Source organism: Amblyomma maculatum, chromosome 10 (assembly GCF_055883805.1).
Source record: "Amblyomma maculatum isolate TAMU_Amacu chromosome 10, ASM5588380v1, whole genome shotgun sequence".
Lineage (NCBI taxonomy): Eukaryota > Metazoa > Arthropoda > Arachnida > Ixodida > Ixodidae > Amblyomma > Amblyomma maculatum.
The window spans coordinates 12,385,487-12,406,201 of record NC_139353.1 but is presented as its reverse complement, the minus strand read 5'-3'; the positions used below and the strand labels follow the sequence as shown (position 1 = coordinate 12,406,201).

Here is a 20,715-nt window from a genome sequence, read left to right as displayed (position 1 = left end):
ACCCATTAACATTTTTTCTAAGACCCGAGAAGAAAAATGATTTCTCCCTTTAAATTTGCATAAAAGGATGTGCGAGGAAAGCCACCAGCTGCTTTCTCTCTCTCTCTCTCTCTCTATCTATCTCTCTCTCTCTCTTTATTTTCCTTTGCACCTGTGCTCGAACCACTATAGGACCCCCCTCCGATAGAGCCAGACTTGCCAGCACTGATTATAGTACACGTAGAAAGAGAAATAAAGCGAGAGAGCTAGAGAGAGAAAGTGGCTGGTGCCCTGCTCCCCACATCATTTTGTACAAAAGAGAGAATTATATATGATGTCTTCGGCTGACGGCGCTCGTGGAGTTTTATTGGTTTTATGTGCACTCCTACATAGCCTCCGAGACTCTTATCTGTCTCGGAAGCTATCCTACGTCCATATAAATGGTGTGTAGAGCTAGTGCTAACTAGAGAAGCCGGCGCATGCTGCGAAATGCTGCGATTGTGGCGGTGTTGGTTTGTCAGGCACTACAACAGTGCTCCACGAGTGCCGTCAGCCGAAGACACCATCAGTTTTCTCTGTCCTAGGTTTTAGAAAATATGTATTGCGAAAATCATAGAAAAGAAATGTTCTCAGAACTACTGATGAAAATAAACACAAATGGCGGCCTGCTTCGTATTTATAGGGTCCCTAGTATTTATGCAGTCCTTATAAATTCGAGCGCGCTGGATCTCATACCCCTGTACCGGTGATGAGTCTCAGACGCCCGGAGAAAACTTATCTTAAACACATAGGGACTTGGCAATATAGCTTGTCTAGAGGGAAATTCACGAAGAGAAAAAAAATTAGTAGCAAAAATTTTTGTGTTTGAGAAACGAAACAAGAACAGCTGCAGTTCAGCGACCGCTGTTAGTTCAATTCAAGCCAAGCCAGTCAAGCCGCCAAAGCCATTCAAATCCAGTTTGTTCGATTGTTGTGTCGGTGTGTGCCGGCTCGAGCTCGTCATCAGTATTAGTTGCACGCTCCACGCGCCTTGACACATTCTGTGATTGAAGGAATGAATCGCGTGAGCCTGATTTAAGCCGCCTTTTTTTTTTTTTTTCGCCGAAGAAGTAATGGCGTGGCCGTTCGAGCAAGAAGGCGGCCAGAGCCTGCCGCCCGGCAAGCTCAACGAGCCGATAAGTGACATCTCGGAGAAGTGGAAGCTGCTGCCCGCTTTTCTCAGCATGCACGGCCTGGTGCGTCACCACATTGACTCTTTCAATCACTTCATCAACGTCGAGATCAAAGAAATCATGCGCGCCAACGAGCGTATCACCAGTGACGCCGACCCGCAGTTCTACCTCAAGTACCTGGACATCCACGTGGGTACGCCCAACATCGAGGAGGACTTCACAGTAGGCCGGCCCACGACGCCGCACGAGTGCCGGTTGCGGGACATGACCTATTCTGCGCCCATCACGGTCGACATCGAATACACGCGCGGCCAGGAGCGGGTGGTGCGCTCGGGGTTTCCTATCGGCCGCATGCCCATCATGCTGCGCAGTGCGAACTGCGTGCTCGCCAACAAGACCCACTTCGAGATGGCCCATCTGAACGAGTGCCCCTACGACCCCGGAGGATACTTTGTCGTCAACGGCGTCGAGCGCGTCATCCTGATGCAGGAGCAGCTATCCAAGAACCGTATGATCGTCGAGGAGGACCGCAAGAACGGAGTTATGTGCCAGGTGAATGACGAATTGCCAACCGCTTATTAGCGTGTGTTTAAGCATCACGGCAGATAGTGTGTGCAAAGCGAAGCACTTAAGATATTTCAGAGTGTGTTATTGAGCTGGTTAGTCTTTTCAAGTAGCGCTACTGCGCATGCGCGAAGCCTCGGCCGCCATTTTCGCCGGGATGTCACGTGGAAGTAAGGGGGCTTCGTTGCACGTGCTGTTAAAGGACACTCCTCGCTTCGTCAACGCGACGAACTGCTGCACAATAATTGCTTGCAGTGCTAGCATCTTCTAGGCCTTCGGAACAGACGCATTATATTGTCCCCACCTCCCTCAGCTTGCCTCAACGGGGAAGACAGGGCCAGGTTCGCCAGCTTCCTGTGGTGGAGGGAAAGAGGGTTAGTGCATCAAGATATTGATACGTGGCAAGGTTAGTGCACGAACGTTAGTACAGGATGACGAAGCACACAAAGCACAGAATCACAGCAGCGTTAACCTTCTTCTAGCGCTAAACGTTGCTACCACTTTGTCGTCTTCTGTGTCACTGTTTCTGATCGTTGTCTTCTTTAACGTCCAGCGATGCAGGGCATATATGTCACAATATGCTCACAAATGACTAACGCGTCTCTGCACAGACTAGGCAAGACCAGCCCTGCACTCAACTACTATATGTAAAATAAGCCCACCCTGATACTGGGAACAAATTTCTGCACAAATTCTCGGTAATCCGTCCCGTCAATCGTACTTCGCCTGGTGGCCGCAAGAGGGGTGCGCTACTGGAAAAAGGTCCATTCAGGCAGAACGCAAACGGCGTCCGTGTGCTGTGCGATTTCTGCGCACGTTACAAATCTCCTGGTGGTCTAAATAAATTCGAGACCTCCACTATAGTGTTCCTCGTAGTCGCTGTGTTGCTTAGGGCACGTTAAAATTTACAGTTTACAATTTTTTAACATGCCCCGCCGATCGAATGGTTCAGCGGTTAAGGCACACGACTACTGAGCTCAAGGATGCGTGATGAATCCTGGCTGCGACCGCTTTTCAGTGGAGGCGAAAATCTAGGCGCCTGTGTACTGTGCGATGTCGGTGCACGTTGAAAAATATCAGGTGGTCGAAATTTCCGGAGTCTTCCACTATGGCGCCTCTCATAGCCTGAGTCGCTTTTGGACCTAAACCCCATTAGCCAAACTCACTCCCCTTGTTCATCTCCGGTTTACGTCCTAGTATAATGCACTGCTAGCGCTTGTCTCTCCTTCCAGCACTCGGGAGGACATTGCTGATTGCTTGCTTTATGCTTGTTCGGTGAATTGTCACACCTTTCCCACTGTAATATGACCTCTGACTCTCATGAAATATCCGCATATTTCATCATACACATGATGTGGTTGAGGAGCTCCATGACTGTTAAGTTAGCTGTAATCGCCTTATAGTTGCTGTACTACGATTCAAATGTTCTTTCAAATAGATCTATTGGTTGTAAACTAAACCCCCTGTTCAAAATGGGCCTCTTTTTTTTTTTTTCTTTTTTACTTTTCCACAGGTAACTAGTTCCACACACGAGCGCAAGAGTCGCACAGTGGTTGGCGTCAAGAATAACCGCTACTTTCTTAAGCACAACAGCCTCACCGAGGACATTCCAGTGGCTATTATATTCAAAGCCATGGGTCTCGAGTGTGACCAGGCCATTGTGCAGATGATTGGTACCTCGTTAGCAGTCCAGGCAGCCATCGCTCCCTCCTTGGAAGAGTGCCACCGAGCCCAAGTGTTCACGCAGACTCAGGCTCTGCAGTTCATTGGAAGCAAGCTCAAGCACCGGCGCATGTTCTTCGCAGGAGGTGGTGGTGGTCACCGCAAGACCCCTGTGAGTGATGCGAGGGACATCCTTGCCACCACTATACTGGCCCACGTACCCGTCGAGGACTTCAACTTCCGCATCAAGTGTTTCTACCTCGCCACTATGGTGCGGAGGATTATTGAGGCCCAGTCCAACAAGGAGCTGCTTGACGACCGTGACTACTACGGCAACAAGAGGCTTGAGCTGGCGGGCTCACTTCTCTCGCTGCTGTTTGAGGACTTGTTCAAGCGCTTCAACACAGAACTCAAGCTTGTGGCAGATAAGTGCATCCCAAAGGTCAGGGCGACACAGTTTGATGTGGTCAAGTACGTCCGACAAGACCTTATCACCCATGGACTAGTTGTGGCTATTGCAACGGGGAACTGGACCGTCAAGCGGTTCAAGATGGAGCGCATTGGTGTCACACAGGTACAAGTAGAGAAAAAGGAAATGGGGGCAATGATGGGCCTATTGTAGTTGAGTGAAAGAAGCACACAGTTTTAATGGAAGTAATGCACTGGGAAATATTACTGTCATCAGGAGCAAATGAAATGGGATGAAGTGAAAGGGTAACAATTTAGATTCACACGGATAGAGTTGGGTACTTCAAATTCGACCCACAGGCTAAAATTGTCATCAGGGCTCTTTTGTCATGTCATCTGGGGAACTTTCATTACGAGCCTTGTATCAAAACATGGTCACAGATGATCAAAACCTGGGATGTTAGTGGACTCGCGTGTCATGTGCAATGTTCATGTGTGCTACCCAGCTACCCAGGGCTGTTTCACAGCATACTGATGGTGGGGAAAGAGTCCAGGCAGTACCAATATAGCTAATAGCTCAGCTCTGCCAGCAAGTTCATCTACTAACATCCAGAAACTGGCCCTGTTTCTGCCGAGTATTTTTTTGCTGTTTCGAAAAAAAAAAAGGCTTAAAGGACTCTTGATTATTGCTCAGTTCAGAAAGGACGCAAGGGGGCAAACAAGGAAACATTATAGCAGTCAACCTTAATAGCTGCATCACAATAGGTCCAAGAAATTACATGACTTTCTGTAGTTTTGGTAATGTCATTAGTTCCGATGTCAGTGCTACAAGTTCCCATTTAATGTGATTGCATGGCTTGATGACAATGCCTGAGCACTTGGGTAATGTTCGCTTGAGCTTCATGCTGTGCTCTTAAGCATAGTACCACCTTGCTGTTCGTCCCGCTATGGTGATGTAGTGGTTAGGGCGCTTGACTACTGTGCCCAAGGATGCGGGATCGAATCCCGGCTGCGGCGGTGGCTTTTCAATGGAGGCAAAAAGCAAGGTGCCTATGTGCTGTACGATGTCAGTGCACGTTAAAGAACCCCAGGTGGTCAAAATTTCCAGAGCCCTTCACTACGGCGTCACTCATAGCCTGAGTTGCTTTGTCACAAACCTGACAAACCAAACCAAGCCAACCACTTTGTTGCTGTTGATATTCAAAAGGAACACTTGTCTTATTGACAAGAGGATGTTTTGCATAGTCGGTAACAAGTGAAGTGACAGTGCCTTTGTAGACACAGGCACAGAAATCGCACGTAGCAGATGGATTATTTTGGCCACTTGTCAGTAATTTTCGACTTTGCACTATGTTTAGAGTGGAACAGGTAACCACCTGGTAATTCCAGTCCATGAACCAAAAATTGTGTTAGTAAAGATGTTCCCTGCTGCACTTAAGGCAGTATTGAGAGGGCCTGATCAAAAGTTGTGAATAAAATAACAGTGGAATACAATTTCAAATGTGATAGGCATACAGTTTTTGATTGACAGGGCACAATATGCTTGTACGAGCTAAACAAGTCAAGGCCATTAAGCTGAGAATGGCATTGTGGCAGATGCAGTCAAGTATGTTTGATTGGCACGAAAAGCATAGTAAGACATGAGACATCTGAACATTATTGATCTTGCATATGCGAAACACACAAGTTCCAATTTTTTTTATAGAAAAGTAGCGTAAAGTAAGAATTTGATGCCATTACCTGATTGGTCTGGTAAATTGGTTGTGTTGAGCTGTATGTGTCGGGCAAATGTGAAAGCCTTTTTTTTTTCTCTGATTTTTTTTTTAACATTTAACTATACCATTTGCATACCTCTTGACCATTAAGTTGAGCTGTAAAAGAGGAATGTGATGGTGACAAATTGCACAACAGGAATATGTGCCAAGCATGTTCAGTTTCGAATGCTAACAACTGTTTTTCATGTCATGTTTTATAGGTGCTCACGCGGTTGTCCTATATCTCAGCCCTTGGCATGATGACAAGGGTAAACAGCCAGTTCGAGAAGACACGGAAGGTCTCTGGCCCCAGGTCGCTGCAACCATCACAGTTTGGAATGCTTTGCCCGAGTGACACCCCTGAAGGCGAAGCCTGCGGTCTTGTCAAGAACCTTGCTCTCATGACCCACATCACAACAGACATAGAAGAGTCGTTCATTGTGCGGTTACTGCGAAATCTTGGTGTTGAAGATTTGCAGCTCCTGAATGGTGAAGAATTATCCGAGCCATCTGTGTACCTTGTGTTTCTCAACGGAAACATACAGGGTGTGGTCAAAAACCATGTCCGCCTGTTGAAGACTCTGCGTCTCCTGCGCCGATCTGGCTACCTGTCAGAGTTTGTCTCCCTGCACACGAGCAATGTGCAGCGGTGTGTCTACATTTCAGCCGATGGTGGTAGGATGTGCCGGCCTTACATAATTGTTGAGAAAGGTCGTCCCAAGCTAACCAAGGCGCACCTTGAAGATCTCACCCGGGGTCTCCTCTTCTTCAACGATTTGGTGCACAGAGGTGTTGTCGAGTTCCTGGACGTCAATGAGGAAAATGACAGCCACATTGCACTCCGCGAGCAAGATATCACTCCACAGACGACACACCTGGAGATTGAGGCATACAGTCTGCTCGGAGTCTGTGCCGGAATAATCCCATACCCACACCACAACCAATCTCCACGAAACACATACCAGTGTGCCATGGGAAAGCAGGCGATGGGAACAATTGGTCTCAATCAGCGTAATAGGATAGACTCTCTCCTTTACCTGCTGGTCTACCCTCACCGGCCAATGGTCAAAACGAAGACCATCGAGCTCATCAATTTTGAAGAGCTGCCCGCTGGACAGAATGCGACCGTGGCTGTTGTCAGCTACAGCGGGTATGACATAGAGGACGCCATCGTCATGAACCGGTCATCCATTGACCGCGGCTTTGGCAGATGCCAGGTTTACAGGAATCAGAAGTGCATTGTCAAGAAATATGCGAACCAGACGAGTGACAAGGTTATGGGACCACTTGTCGACAGTGCAACCATGAAGCCCATTTGGAAGCACGAAGCCCTCGATGCAGATGGCATTGCGCGTCCGGGCTCTCACATTGAGAACCGACAGGTGCTTATCAACAAGTGGGTTCCTGCTGCTTCTTCCACGGTTGTGCAGGCCGGACAGCCAGCACAACCAGAGCACAAGGAGGTTTGTCTTTTCCTTTTTCTTAATCTAGATGCATGAAAGATGTGAATACTACTATTGGATTAATGCAGTTGTGCAGTCTGGTGTATAGATAACCTCCAAGTTGCTTTTGGCCACACAGAAATTCCACTTTTATTTCCATAGGGGGAGGTATTGGCCTGTAAAAAGTATTTTCACTGCAAAGGAACGAAAGCTGCATTGAGATATAAACATTTAAAAGAGTATAGTACTGAACTTTCTAAACAGTGTAAAATAAACTCCAACCCATAGATGTAATCCTTTTTTGTTGTCTTCACAGCTTGATCATAATTCAAGGAAATCCTGCAGGTGTAAACACGTTTTGCAATGTTGGTTTAACAAAAGTGGGCCAGGTAGCAGTCCGTCATTCTCCCTGGGAAGATGGAAATAGATTGGGTTTCACAGATAATTTCACAGGTCATTTGCCTTGTTAGGCAAATGACCTGTTAGGCGGGCGATCCTATTCCTCGGCATCTGTCACCCGCACTTTTTCCCATTTTGCAGCTCATTTTCTAGTACGAAGACTCTGTTTCTACAACTTCATCTTCTGATGCAGTGGCATTGCAATGGAGCTCATTTGTTGCATTCTCATTGCATTTGTATTTCTTTGTTTTCTTTTTGAGCCAGAGCTTTGTAGTACAATTGCATGTGTGTGATTACAGCACTGAGCATGCATACAGGTGCACTCTGCTTCTGCTGGTGACATGTGAAATGCAGTGCACTGCTTCTGCTGGTGACATGTGAAATGTAGTGCATTGTCATCATGTGCCCTGTCTAAGTGGCAGGCGTCATTGTGCACCTCTGACATTAGGCACCTCTACACGCAATAGGAGATAAGGAAATAATGCTAGTTGCTTGGCGTGCGAGGGGACCCATCTTAAAGATGGCAGGGAAGAGAAAAAGCTATTGATTTTGGCTGTTGTAACTGTTAGTCCTTGTGCAAAGTTTTTGAAAAGTGCATTTCTAGGATGACTTCTTGCAAGTGCTAGAAGTAACACAGTTTCTTCTCAGTGGAAAATGAGGTGGCTTTTAAAGGCCCTATATATATATTGATATCAAATTCCTTGCTTTCTTTATATGAGGTACATTCCTATGTGTCCAGTCACTTTGTACCGTTAAAACTTTGTACCGGAAATTTTCAAGTGTAGTAGTGATTATTGAAAGTTCTGCAGGGCATGGTAGCTATGGCCGGTGCAAGGTGCAGGTAATTGGAGTGCACTGGACGATTGATGCTGCATTCATAACGTGCCTATTGATTATCTTTTAAATTAGTGTTACAATAGACATTTTTTGTTGCTTTCTGGTGCTGTGGAGAGCGGAGAAACAGCAGGACATGATGACAAAGCAAACAGCAGTCATTTTGTTGCTTTTGTGAAGTTATAAACTAGGTATACTTTTTTTTTTAAAGGGAAGGGCAACTCAACAAAATGGTGTTGGGAAATTGTGGTGGAAACAAAAAGATTTTCGCTAAATTCTTGCCTTGTAGGGTTAAAATCAGGCACTGCTGTATTAAAGAAACAAGGATATATAATTTTAATTTGGCATTGAAAATCACCAGAGCAAGCTGCTGCAACTTCTTGTTCTGAAATTTTGCCACTATCAAAATATCACATTGTCTGACCACATTTTGGAAAAACACTGCTTATACATTCCTAACTCATGCCTGCAACATGTATTGAAATCTTTTGATTTGAATAATGGCATGCATCCAGGGCTCTTCAGGGCAAGTAGTGCTATTATGTACTTTGCGAAAGGACTATTTCAGTCTTGGAAATTTTTTTCGTCACCTATTTGAGGGATTACCTTTAACCTGTGCACAATATTGTTGACTATAGAGTGATCACTGCAACCGTGGCACCAAAGGTGTCATAATTCTGTTGTCACAATTCGACGCCATTGAAACTGAACACTATAGCTCAAGCAGCAGGTCTTCGTGAAACCATGACATTCGTTCATCTTATTCTAGATGGGGAGTAGCTGAAAGCTCTGCTTCGAGCAGTTGACTTTATTTTTTTTGGTCTTCTGACTAGAAAGTTTAGCATGAAGAGTTCTGTAGCGTTGAAGATTCGTTTTTGACTTAGTAATGCGTAAAACATATATTCTAAATTTTTGTTCTTTTTTCTTACTGGATACATTTAATAGTTATGTGAATATTTTTAAAAAGTGTTTCAAAGCATGAAGAGTTCTGTAGCATTGAAGATTCGTTTTTGACTTAGTAATGCGTATAACATATATTTAAATTTTTGTTCTCCTTTTTTCTTACTAGATACATTTAATAGTTTTGTGAATCTCTTTAAGAAGTGTTTCAAGTTTTGGTAACCAAGTACTTTTTTTTTGCTCCATAAAGATGTGCTGCAGTAGAGGAACATTTTTAAACTTATGGGTGAAGAAAATATTTTACACCACTTTGGAAATGCCTTTTTTTCCTTGGTAAATAGGCAGTTAGGTGCACCATTCTTTTTTGTTTGGTGTACGCTCAGTTCATTGTGATCTTGGATGGAAAATCCATTTCTCTCTTAAAACAGGCAATAAGGGCTTCAAACTTTTCTTGACAGATGGCACCACAGTGTTTTACCTTTTCTGGTTGGAGCTGTGCTCCCATGGTCCACAAAAACTGTTAAAGGGCCCATGAAAAGCTGTTTACAAAAACTACAAAAAGCGCACGAGGAATAGGTATCACATCAATCGTCACCGCAACACAAAACTTTTTAAGCTACCTTTATTAGCACTGAAGATATGGACTATCAAAAATGATGCTCTTCCTCTCCCCCATCAACCCAGCCCACGCCGGCGTGCAAGGAAAACAGAAGTAAACGCAACGGCACCCAGCAAGCCCATGTGACATTACATGGGAGGTTTGCGCCTGGTGCGCACACAGGTCGCCCCAATCGAGCGCGAGCGGTCGCCAGGAGCACTTTTAAAAAATTGTTTCTAAATTATACATTCCACCTAAAGCATTCAAATTTGACTCGAAACCTCATAATTGCCACCTCTATAGGTTTCTTGCATTAGAATATTACCGCAAGTAGCATTTCAGGAGTCCTTTAAAAGTAACATGTATGTCATGGTGCCTTGACAGGTTTGGATGCGTAAACTGAAATGCATGCTACTACACTGTACTAAAACTATTGAATTATTGTTTGGTTCCTGGCTCTTTATTAGTTTTTATTTCACAGTTTTGGTGGCATGCAATTGCTATTGCACTTGCTTAGCATTGCTTCCAATACTGGGGTACATAAATATGGTCGCTTGCAGTTCTATAGTAATTCTCTGTAGAGGTCTTCTGCACTTTCTGTTACAAACTTGTCGCAAAATCGACAGTGTCGGACATGACATATTTCATTCTGCTATAAAAGATTGAGTGACAAGTTGGGTCAGTTGCTGCAATTGGATTTTGGAACTTCGGGTGCAAATACGAGTCTGGGTGCATCTCATCTTCCCTCCATCTCCACATGTTCTAAAATGTAAAAAAAGAAACCTCCATAAAATTTCCTTAGTCCCTTAGAAACAGGAAAAGAGATGAGTTGGTTATGAAACAAAAACGGGTAATATTCCTTAGGTCAACAAATGGGCATGGGCAAGACATCTAATGTAAATGCAAGATAATCAGGGGTTTCTTAACGGAATGTATTTCTAGAGAAGGCAAGTATAACGGAGTAGCAGGTCAGATTAGGAGCAGCAGCTACCATAGGTCAAGGTTTAATTGGACGTCAGTGTCCAGCAGCGGGTATAGTCAATCTGGCGCTGTTGTTGATGACACCTTTTCTGTGGAGCCCAAATGAACAGGAAAGGTGTGGTGGCTGTGGTCGCAGGTACCAGTCACATACAAGGGCCTGGAGCCCGTATACGTGGAGAAGGTGCTCATCACATCCAACACGGAGGAGTCTTTTCTCATGAAGCTGCTGCTGCGGCAGACACGCCGGCCAGAAATCGGGGACAAGTTCAGCAGCCGGCATGGCCAGAAGGGCGTAGTGGGGCTCATAGCACAGCAGGAGGACCTGCCCTTCAACGACCAGGGTATCTGCCCCGACCTCATCATGAACCCACACGGATTCCCCTCCCGCATGACAGTGGGCAAGCTCATCGAGCTTCTCGCTGGCAAAGCGGGAGTCCTCAATGGGAAGTTTCACTACGGCACGGCCTTCGGCGGATCCAAGGTGCGGTTCTCTCTTATGCACGTTTTGACGCATTAGTAGCTGTTGCTGGCGCACAGAGCTCTAAATCTGTAATCTTTGCATGGAGAAAAAGTGCCAGGGAGAGGAGAATGAAAGGTTACTATTTTGCGCTTATGCAGTGAGGGGAGGAACACTGCTCGGGCAGCATCTTTCTGCACATAGTCATTATTGCATATTACCCAGAGTTGAGGTTCTGCATTACCAGTGGTTCAGTTGCCACTCGGTGTTTTATTTCAGTATTGCACACATTGTAGTTGCTGATATTCAAGCAGGGAATCTGATATTCCTCACGAAGCTCACCTAGGCCCGTATTCCGAGTTTGCATCATTATCGAAGTGTCGCTATCTCACGTGACCTCGAGTCATCTGATTGGTCGAAACGCTGGAACTTGGTGTTGCCACTGCAGAACCGGAAGAGGTGACAACATCATTTTCCAGTGTTTCCACCAATCAGGTGACTCGAGGTTGGGGAGATAGCGACACTCACGATAATGACGCAAACTCTGAATACGGGCCCTGGTTGCCAGTTATAAAACTCTTCCTTCCAAGTGCACTTTCTTTAAGCAGTATGGAAGCACCTGCAAAAAATGAGCGCAGTCTGATTCCTGCTTTAGTGGCAGCAATGTGGGCTCCGAAGCTAAGACAATCTGAAATATTATCTTGCGGCCATCGCTTGGATGCTGGAAAAGATTGCATGTGCTCGCATGAAGCGAGCAAGGCTCATGCACATAGTTAACTTTCAGTGTGGAGCAGGTACAAAGCACATAATTATTGTTTGAACATCTTCTAAGCAAAGTGAATAGATTTTCAGATTGAAATGAGTGTTTGAGGATGCAAATGTGGTGCAAAAGGATGGCCTGCGAGAACTGAAAATCTTTCGCCAAAAGATCAGAAGATCTGTTTTGTGATCTCACTAAGGCGACCAGTCTCATGCTTGCGAAACAAGCTAACAAGGTCATGCTCTAACTGGGACTGTCTTGTATGTACCATAAAACATTGAGGAGCCTGTCTTAAAAACAGTTTCTGTCCATTAATTCACTGTGGCCGAAAGGCTTGTACTGAAGTGGAACATTACTGGGGCAGCATTGCAGTGAATAATGCTGGTGTCAGAATGCTACCTCCAGTGAGATAAAGCACAATTTCCTATAATAATGGTGTTGCTGCTTGTGTATCTTGCCTTTGACCTCTTGGCGCCTTTTTGTCATAGTTGCCGTGGCCAACAAGGGCATAACGTGTTTGTATGCATCGCGATATTATATTGCCACAGCAAATAGATCATATGCTGAGTGGAACTGTTGAGAATATCTTTTTTTTTTTTTGTGTTCCACTGCGAAACAGAATTAGCTGTGGTTTAACTTCTGGTTAAACCTGAAGTTACGCAAGAACTATCTGCATGGCTATGCTTAGGTTCAGCTTGAAAGTAAATACATGGCTTTGGCACATAGTAGTTTACTTTATGGTTTCAGCTTTATTTATGCCATAGGGGGCACTTTTGACCACTAAAGTGCGATGAAGCGAAAGCCTCTATCGTGCGGTGGTATGAAACAGCAATACAGTAAGAAGAAGAAGAAGTAGTAGTAAAAGAAATTGTGGTAGGTGGTAGCTGGCAGCTGACATGGCCAAGCACTAATTGGATGTAGGGCTTCCTGACACTATTTTTGGCAGTAGCTGCCAACTCTGGCCTCTCCTTTCATATGGGGGGGGTGATATCAGAATCAGCCTGCCAAGACCCTTGCATTCACGCTATCCCTAGGCTACGCAGGCACTTTCATACGGCTCGGTAAAAGCGAGGCTTTTTATTTTGGCTGGTCGCTTACGCTATCACATCATACCGATCCAGGCGTCCGTGTGAAACCTTTCATTTGGCGCTTCCTCGAATGCCACACCACACAGCATACAGAAGCAGATGCAGTACAGCAGGCATCGGCGGTGTTTCAGATTGATTTAGAGGAAAGAAAAGGCACAGTATCTATCACAATTCTCCATGGACACCTTAACCGTGCCCTAAGGAAAAGGAGAAAGGTGGGAGTGAAAACAGAGAAAGAGGTGCAGTGGTGGAGGGCTTCGGACCACATGCGATAGAAGCTTTCGTCTCATCGCAGTTTAGTGATCCAAACTGCCTCCCAGAATTTTACCAAGGTGTTTTAGCTGCAAGTTAGCAACTCTGTGTGACCCTAGCTGTGCAGTACTAGTTGACGGAGACGTTCTGCAGACTAATGATTGATGCGCGCGCATGCAGGTGCAGGACGTTGGGGAGGAGTTGATCCGGCGTGGCTTCAACTACCAGGGCAAAGATTGCCTGACGTCGGGCATCACGGGTGAGCCCCTGTCGGCCTACATCTACATGGGACCCATCTACTACCAGAAGTTGAAGCACATGGTCATGGACAAGGTACATGCTCGTGCCCGGGGTCCTCGTGCGGTGCTCACCCGTCAGCCCACTGAGGGGCGCTCGCGCGAGGGTGGACTCCGGCTGGGTGAAATGGAGCGCGACTGCCTCATTGGACACGGCGCCAGCATGCTGCTCTTGGAGAGGCTCATGCTCTCCAGCGACGCCTGCGAGGTAATCACTAGTCATTGGAAGGGAACGACAAAAGCAGCATTTACAGACGGTACAGGAAAGAAAAATCAAACACTGGCTCAAAGCAGCGCATGTGTTTGTTCTTCCTTTTTCCCTATCCTATGGTATCCCATTGCAACCGAACAACCACGCGTCAAACCACTACACACAAAGCCGAGCCACCAACAACAAAGAGATGGACGCGCCAGATGCACAATGAGCGCTACTGCCCTGCGGTTTTGCTTCGGCTGGGATTGCTTTGGCTTGGCTTTGGCAGTGCACTGCACCGATGTGGTCTGCTTGTGCGTTCCGGCGTCCATGCTGGCGTTTTCGCGCAGTGAGGTGCGCGAAATATGCGGTTAAGATTTCTTTTTATACATCCAGGTAATAACTTACGGGTGCGAAAATTACAAGAGGGCACAAATTATGCGAGTAAATATGGTACATTGATTCCTACGGCCACTCAACAGAGATTCGAAAATATTTCATTTCGGCGAAAGTTTCGTAGTCTTGTGATTTCGTCATTGCGGTCTTCCACTGTGATGATAAATAGTAGGCTATACTATAGGCCAATCTTGATGTGCATCAGTTCAGTTCAGTCGTTCAGTCGTGTCCGACTCTTCGTGACCCTATTGACCATGTCACGCCACGCTTTCCGGTCTCTCACTATCTTTCTAACATCAGATAACTTCATCTGCAGTGCCTCGAGAATGCCATCTAACCATCGCGTTAGCTGCCTACCCCTTCTCCGGCGACCCTCAATCTTTCCCAACATCAAATCTTTCTCCAGCAACTCCTCTCTTCTCATCAGATGACCAAAGTAGCTGAGCTTTAACTTTAGAATTTGACCCTCCAATGAGCAGTCAGGGTTTATGGTCGACAATATTGACTTATTTGATCTTCTGGCAGTCCAAGGAACTCTCAAGAGTCTTCGCCAGCACCACAATTCAAACGCGTTAATTCTTCGGCGGTCAGCCTTTTTCACAGTCCAACTCTCGCATCCATACATCACAACTGGAAAGACCATAGCACGAGTTATACGGATCTTGGTTGGCAGACTAATGTCTCTGCTCTTGACTAGGCGGTCAAGGCTAACCACTGCTCTCTTTCCCAGAAGCAGGCGTCTCCTAATTTCATGGCTGCAGTCTCCTTCCGATGTGCATAGGGTGGTAAAATTCTGGCTTGTAGCAAATGTCTTTTGCTTTAGTGCAGTGCCATCAGATCACGACGAATGGCTGTGAGTGTACTACTCTTCCCTTCTTAGGTGGACGTGTGCCGGACGTGCGGCTTGCTGGGCTACTCGCGGTGGTGTCACTTCTGTCGCTCATCGAGTGCCATCGCCACGCTTCGCATCCCATATGCGTGCAAGCTGCTCTTTCAGGAGCTGCTCTCCATGAACATCATCCCACGGCTGGAGCTCAAGAGCCACTGCAGTGACCGACAGCTGGCCACCGTCACCCAGTGAAGAGTGTGTCACCCGCGGGTGGCAAGTGCATGGATATGGCAGGGTATGTAGCAGGCCAAAGGTTCTCAGACATTTTCGCCTCGAGGATATTGTTCTTGATGATGATGAAGGAAGTGGGGGCTCGGCGCTTTCAACTGTCTACTCGTGGGTGAGGGAAGCACCGCCGTTGCATCTTAAGGAACCTCAGTAGCCACCAACATGTACAAGTTAACAACCCCTTATTATTGGTTGTTGCAAGTATCAATCGAGTGATGTTGCTCTTGTACTGAGCCTTCCTGTATTGTTTTTTTTTTTTTTTCGTTTGGCAAATTTTTGTAGCTTTTTCATTATTTTGGCAATCTACCTTTTGTTAAATGTCCACCTCTTACTCTCACTCAGGTCACTAAATCCAAAACAAACACATAGACAAAATAATTATGGTCACAAGACTTAACTACCTCATCCAAATGACAGCTTGGCTGTCTGCCATTTCCTGCTCTGGTAGCTGTGAAGTGTAGGCATATTTTTCTACTTTGCCAAATACAGCCGAATCTTACTGTGAACACTACTTTAACAATTTTTTTAATTAACAAACTTTTTGAAAATTCCCAACTGACTTCCAATGTTACTACGAATTCTATATAACGTATATTTCAGAATAATGTGCGTAATTTATTTTTTCTCCTCTAATCAAGGAACATCAGTATTACGAATTAAGCTTAGCTCAACAGTGCTGCAACTTTCCCATGAAACAGAAACTGCCATTTCTGTGTGTATGCCATGGGCTACAGCCATCATCACCATATCTACTGCCAACACCTAGCACCACCACAAAGCTTTCGTTTAATAGGCAGAAACAAGCAGGCCTAGCCATCTGCCCTTTTTTTTTCTCTTTCTGTTGAGTGTAGTTCGCTGATCGGTTGCTTGTGCCAGTCGCGCGTGCGGTGTAGAGGAATTTTTGTTGCGGGTGATCTTATCGTGAAGTTTATGCGAGATCCGATGATTACTGTATAGTGCGGAATATGGGTCGAGTTTTAAAAAAAAAAATATTACTAAAAGGCCACCCCTCGACTTCATACAGGTTCCATGTGATAGCGCGAACTTTTTGGCATCCGCATCGTTATCACCTCCATGCTGACCGACTCAATGCATTGACGCTGCAGTTATTTTACTTTTTTTACCGCAGTTGGACCGACGCCATCTTCCCTTTTTGTGTTTCGCGACAGCCAGCAGCAAAATGAGTACTGGTACTCGACGTCAGTTCACCGCGACATTTAAAAAGTTATAGAATATAGTGAATTGCACAGAAACATGTCCGCCGAGTGACACTTTGGCGTCTCGGAGAAATACGTCCAGTACTGACGAGCGCAGAAAGTCAAGCTATTTGCCTGCAACATGCTGTCCAAAAGTTCATCACCTGTTCTGCTATCTTTTCAGAGCGCAGGCGTGAAAGCATCACAAGTGAACTACTGCTTGCAGGAGCAGCTAACACGTGTTGTAAATGCTTTTGCAAGCGCTTTTATCTGCTTTCGAGTAAGTGAGCTGGACTCTTGAAAGAACTCTGCCGTATATCCGGCATTCATGCTACAAAGTACCTTTTATCCTATATATATTTTCGCCTTGTAAAATAGTTCTTTTACTTAATCTTTTGTATCTCATGTTGCATTAATTAGTTTCTTTTGCACATTTTGCTGTTATTTGCCCCCCTTACTCAATGCCTTTCTGGGCACTGTAAGGTATTATGAATAAATAAATAAATTAATAAATAAACTTCGTGGGCAGCAGCGGCAAGCAAACGCTGCCAAACTGAGTTCTGTCAAATGCTTTGCATTCAAGCATGTTACGCTCCACTCGCAAAAAGCATAGATTCATTCACGTCTTGGTTGTCTACCTTTAGTATTACACACATGTCAGGAGACAAACGTGTGCACGGCATTACTGCTGAACAGCTGCTTAGTGGCGACTAATGGTCAGCATCATCTGTTGAAGCAGTGATGGTTGGAGCTTACAAGGTCATGTGACCATATTGCTACTTGCTGTCAGAGCTAAGGAATGTTGGGAACTAGTCCGGGAATGGAAAATCGAACGCACCATGGCTGCACCGTTGAACTCCGTATTTACTCCTCCCATCCTGCTGGTCTCACCACCGACAGTCGATCCAGCCAGCTTCCAGAGTCCTAATGACCGGTGCACGTTAAAGGCAGCCTCATATGGTCGAAATTATCTGGCGCCCTCCACTCTTTCATCTCTAGTAGCCTGATTCGTTTTGGGATGTTGAACCTTGTTATTAATTTATAGACGAAACCACAATATGAAATTTTCCAAATGTTCAACTCATGACGAAATGGGTAAATAATCTAGGCCAAGGCATACATGTATTCAGGTGTCTGGGGTACCTGAGAAGCTCTACAAGGAACTTGGAGGCCCAGACAACTCGCATTGTGAACTCATGTTTAAGGCATGCACCTGAAGAGCAGAGGAAGTGAGTTGGGTTTGGTTTGGTTTGGGGGGTTTAACGTCTCAAAGCAACTCAGGCTATGAGACACTGTAGGGGATGGCTCCAAAGTTTGCACCACCTGAAGTTTGTTAATGTGCACTGACATCGCACAGCACATGGCCGGCGTGCTTTTTGCCTCCATCGAAAAGCGGCTACCACGGCCTGGATTCGATCCCGCATCCTTGAACACAGTACTCGCGCGCAGTAAACACTGCACCACCACGGCAGGGCAGAAGTGGGTTTCGTTCCCACATGTATTTACTTCTACTTTACGTCTAGCATAGTAACTCATTTACTTTAACTTCCCTATTGGACAGTGGGAATATTCCACCATGCTTTCTCTTGCTTTGGAAACCGTTGGCTGGTTTTGCCTATAGGGACTATGGTTTGCAATCCTGCCAAACAGTGTGGCTTCCACAGTGTGTCCATGGGGGGGAGCGTTCTGCGGTGTTGACCCACTTAATTGTCAGGATAGCTCTTTGATTCCTTTTCTTTTTTTTTTCCCCAGGAAGGTGCAGTGTTGGCCTTGGCATCTTATTGGACTGCAGTTGGCTCACAGCCTTTCAATCTTCCGTCATCACCATCGCAAGACTGTTCACTAATTGCATGAGTGATTCTGGCCAGGTTTTGGTCGAATGTGACTCCTCCTTGCGGTGGCCTTTTCAAGTTGCTGCTGTGCAGCTCACGTGTTTGAACTGTGTAGGTAATATTTTACGCAGCGTGCATTGGCAGTGCTTGCTAGAATTGCCTACCGTGCTGACAGACCTCAGTGTGCATTTCTGGTCTTGAATGTGACCCAGTCAAATATGACCCTAAATACTGGCACTATAGTCCAGGATTAGGTGCACCTTTGGTTTGGCCATATTCATGTGACAGGCATTGTTTTGCATATGCCTTAATTTAAGCTTGGTGAATAGAGAGAAGACATCTTGATTTGTAGTAGCAAAATATGCAACACATTTCTTGAATTTTGAATTAATAAACAGTATTTTCACTGATGATATTGACAAACTTATTGTGCAGTCAAGGCATCACTAATGTTGGTTACATTAGAGTTTTTATGTTCCTGAAAGAACTTAGCCTCTTAAGGAATTTAGTATATTTTAGAAAACTGCTTATGTTTTCTTCCACAAAACACACATCTAACTTGCATTTGGTGCATCCTCATACCATCACAGCCACATTAGATGGTATTGAAGTTGTCCTTGCAGACCTAATTGCTCGTTTTTTAACCCAATTGCGAATGTCATGTAATGTACCAACAGAAGCTACAAAACCTGTGCTTTTATGTGTTAGAGGCCTCAGCTCGATAATAAGCTCAGACTGTGGTGCAGTTATTCACATATCATATATAGTACTCGTGTAAGGGCCAAACTTTTTTCCATGGTTCTGGCGGGGTGCAGCCCTTGCATGGAACTAGCATTTTTGCACAGAAATTTTCTGGCTACAGCACAGCCCCGGTTACACTTCCGTTCCTTTTTTACGAGGCGACATGCATTTGTATGATGAATTAGCACAGGCGCAGCAAACCTTCAAATACGTAGTGCATTGTAAGTATGGATGATTATATGACGTGTGCCTGCGTGATTACGCCCTTCTCCCCTCTCACTTAGTAAAACAGGTTGCCACTACTGTATTGGTTTACTGGAAAACGTCATAATGCATCATAGGATAAACGTGTGCGTGGTGTGTCTGCGAAACAGCTGCGTCGTTGTGACTGATGATCGGAATCATCTGCTGAGGCAGTTATGGCGGGAGCTTGCTCGGAGGGCCACCCCTCCTTGGAAAGCGCGCCACGTTCATCGCACCTCTCCTTCAAGCCATTCTACCATAGTGGTGGTCTAAGGAGTAATTTTGACCACTTGGGGATCTTTAACATGCACAGACATCGCACAGCACACGGACGCCTCTCCGTTTTGCCTCCATCGAAACGCAGCCGCCGGTAGTCGGGTTCGAGCCCGGGTACTGTGTCTAGAACGCCGGTGAACTTTGATGCGCTCAACGGAACGCTGGTTGAGTTCGATGCAATGCTAGGTTGCCTGCAACCAAAGCTTTCGCTCCACGTTCGGTTCAGCACCGTTGAAACCCTCAAATTTTTGAGAAGCACAGCTTCACCTTGCCCCCGAAGACTGCCTAGCGTGGGTCAGACTAGAGGCAGAGAAAGAAACATGTGACACAAGCTATCGTTGCCGTGGTGGAGCAATACACAGGTGGCATTTATATGTTGTGCTTTGCCGAGACCTGTGCACGTGAGAAGGGTTTGTTGCGCACTTCACGAACGACAGAGTCCATGCGTCACCACTTGCCACTGCTTTTTCATTTGAAAAACACTGATTATCCGAGCAATATAATGGTTCAGCCGGCAATCTATTCAAGCGCCATGCCTGCCATGCCTTTTCTGTGTGTGATTGGCGTTTGTGGCGGATATGCCGCACTGACCATGACTGTACAGGCACTTTCGTATTAGTCGCCGCTAGCTCTTCTTGAGGGCTCATTCATCACTTCTTCAGAATGGCGGCGTTCATCCTACCGTTCTACATAGAAACCAATTGCACCTGTGCCACGTGCACATTATTGTGGCATTGCGTCATTGTGGCCAATACATCTGCCAACGCCGTGCAGGCAGATCTAATAAATGTGGGTTAGGTCTGATCATTATCATTGTGCCAGCTGCGGGCTTTAGCGCCGCTCTGTGCCGAGCTGCACGTACTGCCCACAGTGGGCGCCCTAACGCTCGTGCCTAGAGCCCGAACATGGTGCGAGTCTGCCGCCGAACGCATTCGCGAGCTGGCCCAAGGTCGCCGACTAACATGCCTCTTCGAAAGGAACCACGGTGAGCTGCAGGACAAGCAAGGACTGTCGCTGACAAGACAGCTGTCAGCTGATTGGCTATCCAGAAAGTTCTGGCGAGACCTGGCACTTCCGAACAATGTCAGCTTCGACGTTGTGTGATCGGAGAAGCGCCATATTTCGAAAGGCCTGTCATGTCTGCTGGAGTAGGAGGGTGAAAATGCGCTGTAAGA

The 20,715-nt window shown here is 45.9% G+C and overlaps 1 protein-coding gene across 1 annotated transcript; it reads left to right on the top strand.

The window, feature by feature from the left end:
- Positions 1 to 954: 954 nt before the first annotated feature.
- Polr3B (RNA polymerase III subunit RpIII128) lies at positions 955 to 18,698 on the top strand. Its single transcript, XM_084582015.1, has 7 exons — positions 955 to 1,703; positions 3,229 to 3,951; positions 5,761 to 7,002; positions 10,830 to 11,174; positions 13,431 to 13,754; positions 15,016 to 15,259; positions 18,201 to 18,698. Exons 1-6 carry the CDS (start codon positions 1,092 to 1,094, stop codon positions 15,214 to 15,216), a joined length of 3,447 nt encoding a protein of 1,148 aa, XP_084438141.1. The 5' UTR covers positions 955 to 1,091; the 3' UTR covers positions 15,217 to 15,259; positions 18,201 to 18,698.
- Positions 18,699 to 20,715: the final 2,017 nt, after the last annotated feature.